The sequence below is a fragment of the Gambusia affinis genome, linkage group LG17 (genome assembly GCF_019740435.1).
Source record: "Gambusia affinis linkage group LG17, SWU_Gaff_1.0, whole genome shotgun sequence".
NCBI lineage: Eukaryota > Metazoa > Chordata > Actinopteri > Cyprinodontiformes > Poeciliidae > Gambusia > Gambusia affinis.
Window position 1 is genome coordinate 10793545 of NC_057884.1, and position 13719 is coordinate 10807263.

Sequence of the window (13719 nt, forward strand, 5' to 3'; positions counted from 1 at the left end):
TGTATAAATATAATACAACATCAGAGTGTAATCAAATATAATTTCTTTTAAAAAGTGTAAAAACTGTAAATATAAAAAAAAGCCTTTTCATGGAGCAAAATATACAGAAATTCTCAACAGGTGTACAGCATTGGTCCCAAAGCTTTAGAATATATAAACCTTTCATTACTAAAATTTCTAATATTTTAAAATAAAGAAGCAATACTTTGTACTGCAAGTGTGCAATCAGCCAAAGGCTGGCGCTTCTTTCACCTCCAACAGCATGCATTTCACTGTTCCTTAATTAACCCAGAGAAACATCCAGAGGTTGCTTAACTCATCTCTTATCGAATGTCTTCTTTCTTTTATAGCTAAAATCCTGAGAAATAAGTAAGAAATACTTTAGGAAAATATTTCTTTTCAAGCATGACAAGAAAAACACTTTTCCTCAAATGGAGAAAAACGGAACATGAAGCCTCGGTCAACATTCAATGTGACAAATCTGAACCGTAAAGGATTCAGATAATAAGGTGCTACAAGGCAAAGGCTGTTTATTTGTGTTTTTTGTTTCTAGAGCCCGCCTCCTCTCTGGCTCTGCGGTTGCCTCTCCCACCCCTAGCAGGAGAAGGGCACTTGTTTCTGCACACCCCAGGAGAGTTGACTCTGCCTCCCTTTGATGTGTCGTTATCCGTCTTGAAGATTCCAAATTTCCGGGCTAAAGTGCAGCAGGAGAAATCTCCCGTAAAGAAAAGCTTAAACAGGAAGCACTCGACGGAGCTGAAGGTGAAGGCGGAGCGAGTCGTCATCATCCAGCACTGAAGAAAAGCAAAGAATAAAAAATAAATAAATTAAAAAAAAATCAGATGAGAGACGTTTTCTAAATAGTTCATTACTGCTCAACTGGACCGAAAAAAATAAAATTGTAAACGGTAAAACACTGAAATTCTAATTTATAAGGAGATAAAAAAGAAAACACAGCAAAATTTCAAATAGCACAACCACTAAAGGAAAAGAACATTAGAATAGAAATTGCTTGGAAGTTCTGTCAACAATAGCCAGTTTACTTTAACAATTTGGACTTTTTTGTTCTGACCACAATCTGGGTTTGATTCAAACCCAGACTATGGACGTTTCATACCCTCCTTGACACGCCAGTCTTTTCTTGGTTTTATTTATAAATTTGACCAGTCCAAACAGGAATTGGAACAATAATATCTGTAAATAGGATGCAACATAACATCTTAAAAAACGTCACAAAAATATTACTTCAATGCAATAGACTAACAAATGTATCAGCAGGTGAAATTGGAGCGTTTTATGATTTGTTTTGTCCACAATTCATCAAAAAAGCTTAACAGATACACTGTTTGTTCAAGGGACAGAACTAGATGTAACCAGGTATCAAATCGACCTGCAAACTAGCATAGGAGCCAACTGACCCAAGATTGTTTTACTACTTATTTTGTGTCTTTTCTGCCCTTTTTCAAATGTTGCAATTTTGTATCTATCTTTTTGTGTCTTGCATTCTTCTGACTTTAGTTACAGATTTTTATCTTGTTGTTTACTTATTTTTTTGAGGAAACTGCTTTTGGTACGGTATTTGTTATTGGGTTTGTTGCAAATGCTACAAACGACATCTTATAATTAAAGCAATTTCCATTTACAGTGGTTTTGGTCCACTGTAGGTTCAGGAGGCTCTTAATAATATGAGAATCTATCAGACATGACTGCACAACTATAAAGGACCTTTGTTTATAGGTCAGGCAATTATTATTTGAAGACATAGCTAAATTTTCAAACAGTTAACTACACATAGACCTTAGAAAATGAGTGTAAATGACTGGTTGCCAAAGTGGGTCCAAAACACCCAACTGGCAGGTACCAGTTACAAAACAGTCTGTTGATTTCAGTTACACTACATACCTGGAAAGATTGAGAATAGAAATGTCTAAACTGCAAACACCTCTCTCAAATCAATGTATTTAGAATATAATTCTGTATTTTAACTAAACACTGCAGATCATATGACGTCTCATAAAATTATGTCAATTTATAAAAAAGCAGACTGCTACCTCTTCTATATGCAAGTACTAAACAAACTAACTTTAGAAAATGCACAAATTATCATTATATTCAAGCAGCAGAAATGCAGACTTTAAGTATATGTCTGTCTAAAGTATTAAAACCTTATGAATGATCAACGGGTGCTTTTTCACCAAGAACATGAGGGCTGCTTAATAAGCATAGAAGCACATATTAGTGGTTAATTTCCATTAGTGAATGACCGCGTAAAGTATATGCCATTAGAAACAAAATAATAAACATCAGGCCTGGACACGGCTCTTAAATCTGATGAAACAGGCTGCTGGTAATTTGACGGATCAGTCAGTGGGAGCTAACTGGAGCAAAAGTTGAAAGAAGATGTGATAGATTTATCTGTGTCTGAGGCATGAGCACAAGTTTCCCAGAGAAGAGAAAAGTGGGTGATGCAAGCTGATGAAAATGATGCAAAAGCTCCAGCCCTGGGGTAATACGCAGCTAATGTGAGTCACCGCAGTAAAAACCTCAAAAAAAAAAAAAAAACAGAAAAGGGAGAAAGGTCATTTAAAAGACAAAACATCAAAGATCTGGCTGGAGCTGTGGCTGTGGCAAATAAAACATTTGCCATATCAAAGTTTTACTTCAAATAGTAAAAAAGGAGACTGTCAAATAGTTGTTATTAGACACATTTCCCTGTTCTACATATGACTCTCAGGGTTGAATTCCAATAGTGTGAAAACGGCCCAAGACACTGACCTTGTTGATACCAGTAAAGATGGTGTAGTAAAGCATCAGGTGGTTTTTCTCCACAGGCAGGTACTCAATCTCCTTCAGAGAAAACAGCACCGCCCCTATCAGGGTGATCCTTGTAGCGCTGAAATTGACAAAACATCAGACAGAATTTTCTAATAAACAAGAAAAAAAAAAAAACAACATCAAAATATTTATTATCTCAACAGCGAAGCCTGCCGACACTTTAAATATATCTGGAGAAACGCGAGACGTTCTGCATGCATAATTACAAAAGTCCAAATCAGACACTTTGTTTACAGAATTCCTCGTGGCTCTGCATCATCATGCAGAACATTATCTGTAACTGGAGAGGCAAAAGCTGGTGCTGAAGCATGAATGATGAGAAAGGACATATTAAACACTGAATGGGACCCTCTCACAACATCATAAACCTGTGAGCATAATTAGAGCTCAGTAAGACACATAATGTGCATCATCTCTCTTGGCTCGATTGCTGTAAAACACTTTCAAATAAATTACACCACCGTATTGGAAAAATGATCATTTCCATTTCTACTCATTCCTCAAATGAGACGATTGGTGCAGTAAGCTGTAATATGCAAGCATAACATCATGGTCACCTGCCTGATGTTGTTTGTTGGTCCTGTTTTGCCCTAAAGCTTTGAGACATGGCATTTTATTTAAGTAACATGTTTCAGAGATAAACATCATAATGTGCAGAGGGAAACGTTAAAAACACGGTTCCATGGAAACCAGGTGAGTATTTATCAAAAATCTTAGGCTGATCCAGAACAGAAATCAGTCATAACTTTTTATAGGATTGTGTAATTAATTAGCTGAAAGGAGTCCAAGCTGTGCTTCTTAAGAACTAGAACCCCGGAAGGTGTGCTGTGGCGTCTGGCATCCAGATGTCAGCAGCAGATCCTCTCACTCTGGCCCAACTAAAAACCTAAATCTCAGTTCAATTGAAGTGATCTCTGGTGTGGTTCGAATGGATATGTGAATGGCAATCGGACCGGACACCGTTCTGAATCAGGAATCTGAGTAAATGTGCGGATCAAGCGATAGAGGGAGAGAGGGCTTGTAGACTTTTACCAAAGACAAAAAAGTAATCCCGCAATCGCAAAAATATGACACCCCTCCATTTTTGCACCACACCAGCTGAAAATGTAACAAGCAATTTTCCTCCCCAATCGAAAGAAGTCTAACGGACTATCAGGTGTGGAAACACTCCGAGTTAGCTATGTGTGGAAACTATCACTGATCTGTCAGCATATTGTTATTAATGTTGACTGATTGCTCTCATCATCTTAATACTTGCTTCCTTTAATGAACTAGTTTAAGCATGGCAATGAATTTAGTATTAGTTTTCCAACCTGAAAGAAAATATTTTTTGTGTTTTAGCAGGATGTGTTATTCTACAAAGATGCACTATGTATTTTATCGTTTTTCTCTCAGATGTAGCATAAACCTCAGCAATTTAACTACTACTCATGTCAATGTGTTAGACTGGGCTACACAGATCACCATGCATCAGCTCACATAGGTTGGATAACTTTTGACAGATATTGACCACTGCAGAGTGCTTACAACCCATGAAGACTGCAGTTTTGTTGATGCCCTAACCTATTACGACAACTACCCTTGTCAAACCTGCTTAAACCCATCTGGTGCCCTAAAACACCAGCTTTGTTTATCGCACCTACAAACAGATGAACAGATAATCCATGTTATTCACCTGTAGTGGTCATAGCTGTGTGAGCTACATTCTTCTCAGAACTCCAGAGGTGAGTGTATGGTAGAGAAACAAGTCTGTTTTGTTTCTCCACTCAGGAAACATGTAAACACCGACCACAATGCAAACCTGCTGGAGAAGACTTACTAGGACATCCTAATTAGCTCGTTTTTTTCTGGTATCCATATACCCCGGACAAACTGGTCAAAACTACTCAAGAGGCCACCTCCAGCACCTGCAAAGAACACCCATGCCTTTAAAACACAAAAACAAGTAAACAATTTGCCTGATTTATAGTGACTTAAAAGCTAAATAATGTTTTCATATCTATCACATGAAAACAAGGCGTAACTCAAATCCCTTCTGACCTTTCGCCCACGCGATGCTGATCATAATTGGCAGGTTGTCCTGGTACTTGCTTTTTGCCAACGTAATGCCTGAAAGAATCTTCTTGCTCCTGGTCACCTCCTTCATTACTGACAGCACCACCTTGATGGGCAGCATAGCAGTGAACCTGTAGACGCCGTCCAGGGGGGAATAAAATATCAAGTACCTGTAGAGACAAATAAAGCTCTGATAACTTGGCACGGACATCCAGTTCTGGTCAAAACTTTGCACATGGCAATGCATGTCTTATTAATTTTAGCTTCTTAATAATGCATTTAAACAGTTATTTTTTCAAGGGGGAAATTGAATTAAGAAGCAGACATTTTTCCTAGCCATAAACAAGTTACAGTTAGCAGCATACCTCTGGACGGATGGATGGTCTTTCTACTTGGCAGAAATTTGTTAGTTTTTGAAAATTAAATTGTCAGACTTTGAAAAAAAAACAAAAAACAATAGGATAAAAATTTAATCAGAGTTATACCTTAAATTCCGGGTGTGGGGATTCAAGAAGCTATCTACGCAACATGTTAAAAAATATTTATCATATTAGCTTGGGTGTATGTCTGCAAATGTTAATGGAGAGTGAAGAGTGCCGAGTTGCATTCAATAGATAACGCATAATACAATTATTTGTATTCTTAAAAAATTGAAAATAAATGCAGAAATAGTATTGAAAATGTAATTAATTATTTGTGCCTCAATTAAGTGTGCTGATTTCATTTGAAAAACAGATACAATCACCATCTAATAAGTTAAGTCAAGACAACTTCTTCAAAGTTTTTCATATCTCAACATGTTCACTCTCAATACATATTTGAGGCATCATGTACAATTTAGACCATAAGCACGCAAGTAAAAACACACAATAAATTCCAACTTACACGATGACTGTCGGATTATAACAATAACTAAGTTGTAGCATGTTGTATAATAATACAAGTTGTAAAAAGAACTTTAAAATGCATCCTCAGAAGCCCAAAATTAATTAGTTTAATGGTCATTGATCTGTGTAAACTGAAGTGTTTTTACCCTGCTGTGTCAGTGAAGTACCTCTCTTTATCAGCAGAGTGCTAGGGATAAGTGTTAAGGTGTAATTTTATAGTAAACCAGCAGAGGGAACCAAAGGCTTTGTTTTAAAAGTCAGGAGGCCTGCTGTGTCTTCCATTTGTCAGGCTCTCCCTGATTTAAAACAAAAAAAAAAAGCAAGTTCAGGAATAGTTATATTTGTGTGTCACCTTTATCTGGCAACATTTTTTTTAGTTCTTCCTCTTTGCTCTTCTCTCTGAACTTGCTTTGGACACATCTAGACAGACAAAAGACCGTTCTATGAACTGTTCCAGCATCTGTCATTTACCAGATGACTGATGCAAGCAGAATATCGTCGCTGTTGATAAAAAGTTGTATTGGTGGCTGAGCCAGCAAGATCGCAGTCAGTAGTGCTCCCCCGAAGCAGTTGAGCATGGAGCTGAACCAACAGGTCAGGGGGCTGGTTCTGGACAGAACTCGAGCTCCTGTGTAAGACACATGAGTAATAAAAGTGATTAGTGTTTAAATATTTAAACACCTTCATGAACATTTGCAAAAGTGTAAATGTCCGAGAACATCATATATTTGTTGTAAAAATCATTTGCAACAAATCAAGTTGAGAGCAATGTAATACTTTGGTTTTTTTCGCGGTTAGATATTTGTGCTTCATACATCTTAGCTGCATAAATATTAACCGGCTTATATTCCACAGGCACAGAGAACAGAGGTAGGGAAGGGTTTGTCAAACACATCCACAAACTTTGCTCTGCAGTTTACAGTTCGAAGTGCAGAGCAGAGAAATGACCTATATAGATAACGACGCTGATCGGGGCACTTCCTCAAAGATAAAAAACCATCAGCTTTCTGAGTAATTCCAGCCTGATTAGACAGAACCGTGCAGTTTTTTTGTTTGCTTTTTTCCAACTGCAATCATTCACACAATATCTGCTTGACAAGACCAGCAATGAACTCAAGATTAACGCATGCATCATGCCACAACACAGTAGTGTTGCTCTACATCATGCCACAACACATTCTGATTTCCATAATTATAGTGTTCTAAAAAAGTAAGGTATTATGCAATATGCCCTACATTTACAATTTACCGATGTCATTATAATATGACTCGTATAATACATCCAACCCAAGACTGATCTATTTAGTTTAAAGAAACCAAATCAAGCCCAGATATTCAACACATTCGGACCTCAGACAGGTAGCCCTGTCTCTACACCCATACAGCTTTACTTGGGACTACAACGTTAATCTGAGGATTAGAGACTGACTGTAGACTCCTGGAGAGGGATCTGGTGAATTTAAATCTTTGTTCGTCTTCCTTGAAGACTACTTTGGACTCAGCATGATTGCTTTTTAACCCTCTAATAACAATTATCAATCAAGAGAGGCCTTTCCAGTGTGCTCCAGTAGGTGCAATAGGATAACTTTGCTTGAGTTCAAGGTCCTAAATTGATGGCCAGAGATTCTTCCTCAGGGTTTTCCGTTAGGGAGCATGGTTCCACCTATTACGGCAAGTTTCCAAAGTCCAGAAGTAGCAAAGTAGCTCCAGAACATCACACTACCACCACCATGTTTGACCCTATGTGTTATGTTCTTTCTCATGAAAGCTATTTTAGCTTCAGTTCCTCTGTTGTTTCTCAGTCTGCAGAATAGTCTCAATAAATCTGGAGTTTCATCAAGTTGTTTTTAGGGGAAGAGGCATTTGTGATCTTTTTAGTCAGACATGGTTTTGTCCTTGGAAATCTGTTTCTTATTGTTTAATCATGGACACTGATATTTACTGAAACAAATGAGGCTCACACTTCTTTAGATGTTGTTTTGGCTTGTTTTGTGATCTTTAGAATTAATTGTTTCTGCTCTATTGCAGTAATTATTTTAGGCTGGCCGTTCCCAGGAAGATTCAGTGCTGTGGATAAGTAGAAGGCAACTGGACATTTTTTATCTTCTTTGTTCTGAAGATATTTTGACTCTCAGTTAGAGGCAAAATATTATCTAGAACAGCTTTAGAGGCTTTTAGAGAAGAAGTCCATTTGCCTTCTGCCTATGTACTGAGGAATGTCCTGGAGGACTGAGACCTCATACCAGCATATTACTACTAATGTTTTTTCTGCAGGTCAATAATGGTTCACATGACATCAATGGCTTGCAACCCTGTCCAGGCTGATAGGGGTCACTGACTTACTTTCTCATCTGCTCTTGAATTTCTTTTGATTTTGACATAATTTGTTGCTTTTGGAGAGCTTTAAGCCTACGTCGTGTTGTCAGGCAACTATTTAAGTTATTTCTTGAGCCTACAAGTCAGACAGAGTTCAACATTTTGTTTGGATGGAAAAACTGAACTTTGTCACAGGTAATTCAGGATTTGACAAGTGGGGTAATTACAGTTTCACACAGGGCCAGAGTAGTTTGGATAGCTTTTTTTCCCTTTAACGAATAGAATCATAGCTAGATAACTAGCATTTACATCTGTTTACTCTGACATCCCTCACAGTAAACACTAAACAGTGGGTGTGCTTGGCTTGGTGGGAGTCCTGGTGCAGAGTGCAGCATTGAGTTTACACAGTAAACAGCCATGACGCTTTGTCACCACCTTTAGATGTGAAGCAAATATAAATTATGCTGTCAGTGCTAGAGCCTGACTGAGCAGAAAAATCAGAAAATCGTGATTAGCACTAAAACTGCTAGGTGCGGCAAAATCAACTCAATACAAACACCACAATACAATTGCTGTTTATATTTTCAGCTTATTTAAACTTAAAGAGCTCTGATCGGCAGGTTCACCTCAACTAGATCCTCTCTTTTGCTTAGTAGGAAACACATTTCCAAAGCAAATGAGTTATCAGGCCAACCACACTGCTGCTACCAAGACATGCTTCCCCTAGTTTGTTTGTCCTGGAAAGAAGAGACAGAATTGTCTCTTTTCTTCATTCACTACTCGTTGTTTGGTTTGAAAGTTTGGTTGTCATGAAAACAAATACATATAATTTCTTCCATCTGAGAAGATCTTTTTTTCTTTCCTCTTTACAATTATGTAGTACTTTGTGTTGGTCTAACACATAAAAATAAATGTTAATGTTTGTGCTTTTTCAAAATGGTGAAAATGTTCAAACAGCATAAATGCTCTTGTCATGTCTTGTCATGTCAACTAAAGACACTACAAAGAATCAACTGACAGGAAGGCACCTCTAAACTAAACATCCCCGATCTGCACCCAAACAGGAGCTTTCTCCTCCACCCGTGACATCAGTCTAAACTGATTTCTCTTCATCCATCTATCTTTCTTCACTCACATGATCAGACTGATCCTGAACTCATGACTTCCATGGCCTAAGTGGTCTGTCTTTATGGACCATTCATGGATTGATAAAAAATTTATTTAAAAAAGATCTTGTTTCTATTTCTGGCTTGAAGCAGAAATTGCTGACAGACAAATAACCACTGTTGGTGCTCTATGCCTCTGCCTCCTGCTGCCTAAACAATCCACATGTGGCAGTGAGTGTAGCTTTTGAGTTAAAAATAACTCCATAATGAGAGAGTGTAACTATAAATATAAATTTATAACTTTAAATAATGACTTTCTTCCTCTTACCGTTACTTAAGAGTCTGAATTATTGGACCCTAAATAGATGCTTAAACAAGAAAAAGAAAGTGATTTAAGACAGGAAAGAGGACAGCCATGAAGGGCTGGAATAGTTTATAGCATTCCATTCCTTTTATGGGACCAATAGAACCTGAAAACCCAATCAAACTTTTAGGAGATCCTGTTTAAACCAGCTTACTATTTTCAGAACTTTTCTCCACTGGAAATCACAGAACACAGATGTATGAGCACATTTCCCAGAGGCACCTCTTATGAAATGTTTGCTTATATCTCTACAGTCTGTATCTTCCCACCACTTTGAGACGGCCTGATGACAGGAGATGAGGACAATGGGTTAAAATGTCACAGTGGCTCAGATGCTTTGCAAGGCAAGTTCAGAAATAGATCTGCATTGTAATACAATGGCTTGCGTCTATGTTCTTGAATGTCTGTGTGTTGAAAGTCAAATGCTGGTGCAATTAGAAGCCCACCTGTCACTACAGCCATAACAGAAACAAACCCTGGCATGGGGCCTGACTTTGCTCTGTGTTGCTATAATATGGTCTGACTGGCACAAGGTTAACATTAAAGTCATCATAGAGAGTTTTATTTCTGTTTTGAGCTCGGCAAAACACGTGAACAAGCCTAATTCAAACACTTGAGAAGAAGCAGTAACTCTTTTTTTCTTCTATTTTCCAGGTATCAACATGTGTTTGTTATTATGAGACTAACCTGCTACTGTTGTCAATCAGTCACTTAAAAAAAAATCAATGTAATTGTTAGAGGATAAGTAGTAGTTTACTGTTATAAATGTCCTATATCTAGTCCAAATAGGCCTTGGACTAGATGTAGGATCAGGCCTGCATAAGCCTACTAATGAGTCTTACTGATGTTAGATGGCCTCTAAAGTTTGGTTCAAAATATATTAAATGTCACAGATAAATATATTTAAAAAGCAAGACTGCTTGAATGTTCCTTAAAAGTCTAAAAAGTTCCTTCCACAGTGGCAATGACTACTTCAAGATGGTCATGTTGGAATTCAACGGGATTTAAACCTGTCAGTGCAGAACGATGGCTCTTTGAAATGTGCATACGGTCCTCATAAAAATTATGTTTCATTTCTCTTTCAGCACTGGAACATTGTCAAGAGTACTGTAAGAATCCAAACCTTAAATGAACAAAAGTGCAGCCAGGCCTCAGCATAGAGACCGAAGGAAGAAATTATAAAGCTGACAAACCAGCTGGGTGGGTTCATAAATTTGGAGCAGGTCAGTCTTATCTGTCACACCCCAGCTGCTGTGATGTTTAACACACGACTAAAGCAACCGTTGAATTACAAAAAAAAACAAAACACAACACATATCCCTGGAGATTACCCAGAGAGGTGTCTTTACCTTTGACCACAAATGATTTTTAATAAGGGAAACATGATCTTTTTTTTATATCTTCACTTAATAGTAGAGTTATTGCATTAACCTGATAAAACAATACTGTTGTATTTACACTAAAGAAAGGAAAGGCACAGCTTCTATCACATCTATAGCTCTACTGGTGGCCATTGTAAACACATAAATGCAGAAATATGTAGGTGAATTTAGAATTTTCAATGCATTTGGTAATCTCATAATAAAAATCTGTCGTCATTGCAAAATTAAATAATAATCAATTACTGACTATGAATGAAATTAGGTTTGTCACTAGAGTCCGAACTTACCATGTTGATTTAATCACTTCGCTGGTGATCACGTTACTCACGGCACGATCTCCTCAGAAAAAGTTTTTATTTGCTTTGCCTGCCACCATTCCGAAAATATCTGACTCCAACACGAACATTACCAGACTATCATGTGTTACCTATTTCTTCATTCCTGTTCATAACATAACTGGTGCGAACTGCTAAAGTTTTGTTCTGCCAAAACGCTACATAATTTACCTGAAGACAAGGGGATTTTTTTTTTTTGTCAACTGTATGGCCTGGTAGGTGATGTTTTTAACTAGCAATATATCCAAAATATCTACTGATCTGATATCAGGGAGATTGAGAATTAGCTCGTGTGCCACCTGGATTCCATCACAAATTACAAAAATAAACTAGAAATAACACATAAACAAATAATTTAGCAATATGGTTGCATTTTTAAAAGGTAACTGTTTATTCTGGTAGTGTATAATTCTTCAGTTTTTTTAAGGTCAAAAAGAGGATTTTTTTACAGTCGAGCTGCACAATACATAGAACTGCTGATGCAACATCAATGTGTGCAATGTTGCAACTGCAAAAGATGAAATATTTTGTAGGCTTTAAAACTGTAAGTGCCATATATTCAAACTGTGCATGTCAATAACATAATTGATAAGTTATGTTAGCAAATATAATGTACTTTTCTTTTATGCTTATAATCTGATTTTGGCATGGGTGACTAAGAACCTCATTCTCAGAGAGATTTCTGGCAACTCTGATAACGAAGAGTTATTGTCAATGCAGATATTGTAAATGCAATATTCAAAAACATGTTTGGACTCTAATACCATGCAGGCCTGTTCAACCGCAACAAAGTTACTTTTTGGCTCAATAAAAGTACTGTTACAAGTCACTTAATTTGCATTATTTCTTACCACTAGACAAAACACTGAGCAAACATAATTACTGAATTTGAACTATTAATTTCAACATTTTAAAATACGTAGTTTACAAACTAAACATGTTTTTATGATTTCGCAATTGCATATTTTACAAGTTGTGGTACAAACAAAGGAACATAAATCACAATGTAATTTCAGCTTATAAACGTTACTGCAATATTATTTCTAAACCCCACAAACATGACCTATTGTTGGCATCTCTGGAAAGTTATATTTAACCTCTTTCAGAGCAAGTCATATATTTTTACAGATCATTTGAACATTTTGCTAACATATCTTCAGCCCACTAAATACATATTTTCTGCTAGCAAGGTCTTCATCATAAAGATGCAATCAAATAAATAAATAAATAAATAATATCCTAGAAATCAATGGGACATAAGTGGAACAAAAATATTTAGTCATTCCAATAGCTAGAATAATACATTTTGCAAGAGAGAGCGGAAGTTCTTTTCCAATTTAAGATTGAAAAATAACAACAAAAAAAGTTTAAATATTCTCAGTTTCTTTTATAAGCTCCATTAGATAAAACCAACAAGACATAAACATGAAAAATAAATATTAAATACCTATTAAAAGTGTTCGGTAAACTGCAGAATGAGGGTGTTTAAAATAAATAATGGTCAGACTGCCTTCTAACTGCCACAACACCCACTGTGTTTGCTTACGTTGTTGCAACACTGAACGTTCAACGTTAATATGTTACAGCTGTTGCAGCACTTTAACTTATAATCTATTTAAGTATCAAAACAAGGACAACTATAGTTTCTATGCAGACGCTCGAACTTTTCACTCACCTGGCTCCTCCCTCAAAGCCAACACTGACACGATATAGTGCGCAATCTCAAAATAAGGATACAAGGGCAAGTCTACCAGTCCATCTGACAGTTCGTCCACGGCAGCTTCGTAGAAATTCAACACTGTTGCCATGTCGAGAGCACTACGTTATGCTAGTTCGTTAGTCTGATCTTCGGGTGGAGAAAAGGCACGGGTCCAACTGAGCATCAAGGTATTAACACTTCATCCACGGTCTAAGAGGTCTGACACAAGCCAGGTGGCACACAACAGCTGTGTGTTAATGATACGCTTCTGCCGAGTGGCTCACAGCTGGCTAGTTGAGCTTCGGGATCACCGCTGGTCGCTGGGCAACAGCTGTGCGTTGCCACGGGACGGTCATCAACGACGCTGTCATCCGCGCATAGACGGAATTCCTGCTTCGTTCTCCGCCATGCTAGTGATGTGGCGGGCGGAGCCAGGGCGGATTGTCATTGGAGGGTTACAGCCAATCAGCTGCCAGAGGGTGGCTTTGCGAGGTGATGGAACAGGATATGAAAGTCTTCTGTGCTGTTGCGTTTATTCCCACCTGCAGTTGCTTGGCATTACTATAATCTTATTCAAACTATAATCAATGTGACATGATTTGCTATTAATGATACAAAACTGCTTTCTGTACGGTAAAACCATTACAAGATGATGGTTATAAAACCTTGAAAAATAACTATATGGACAGGCCAAGTGCATGTCACATAAGTCATGAAGTGGAGCTAATGGCTGCTCTTAA

General features: G+C 37.5%; 1 protein-coding gene across 1 annotated transcript; it reads right to left on the reverse strand.

The window, feature by feature from the left end:
- Positions 1-513: 513 nt before the first annotated feature.
- tmem38b (transmembrane protein 38B) lies at positions 514-13397 on the reverse strand. The gene is made up of 6 exons (XM_044096536.1): positions 12956-13397; positions 6249-6405; positions 4876-5060; positions 4655-4742; positions 2776-2893; positions 514-794 (listed from the first exon to the last, which is right to left on the reverse strand). The coding sequence occupies exons 1-6, from the start codon at positions 13086-13088 to the stop codon at positions 531-533; spliced, it is 945 nt and encodes a 314-aa protein (XP_043952471.1). The 5' UTR covers positions 13089-13397; the 3' UTR covers positions 514-530.
- Positions 13398-13719: the final 322 nt, after the last annotated feature.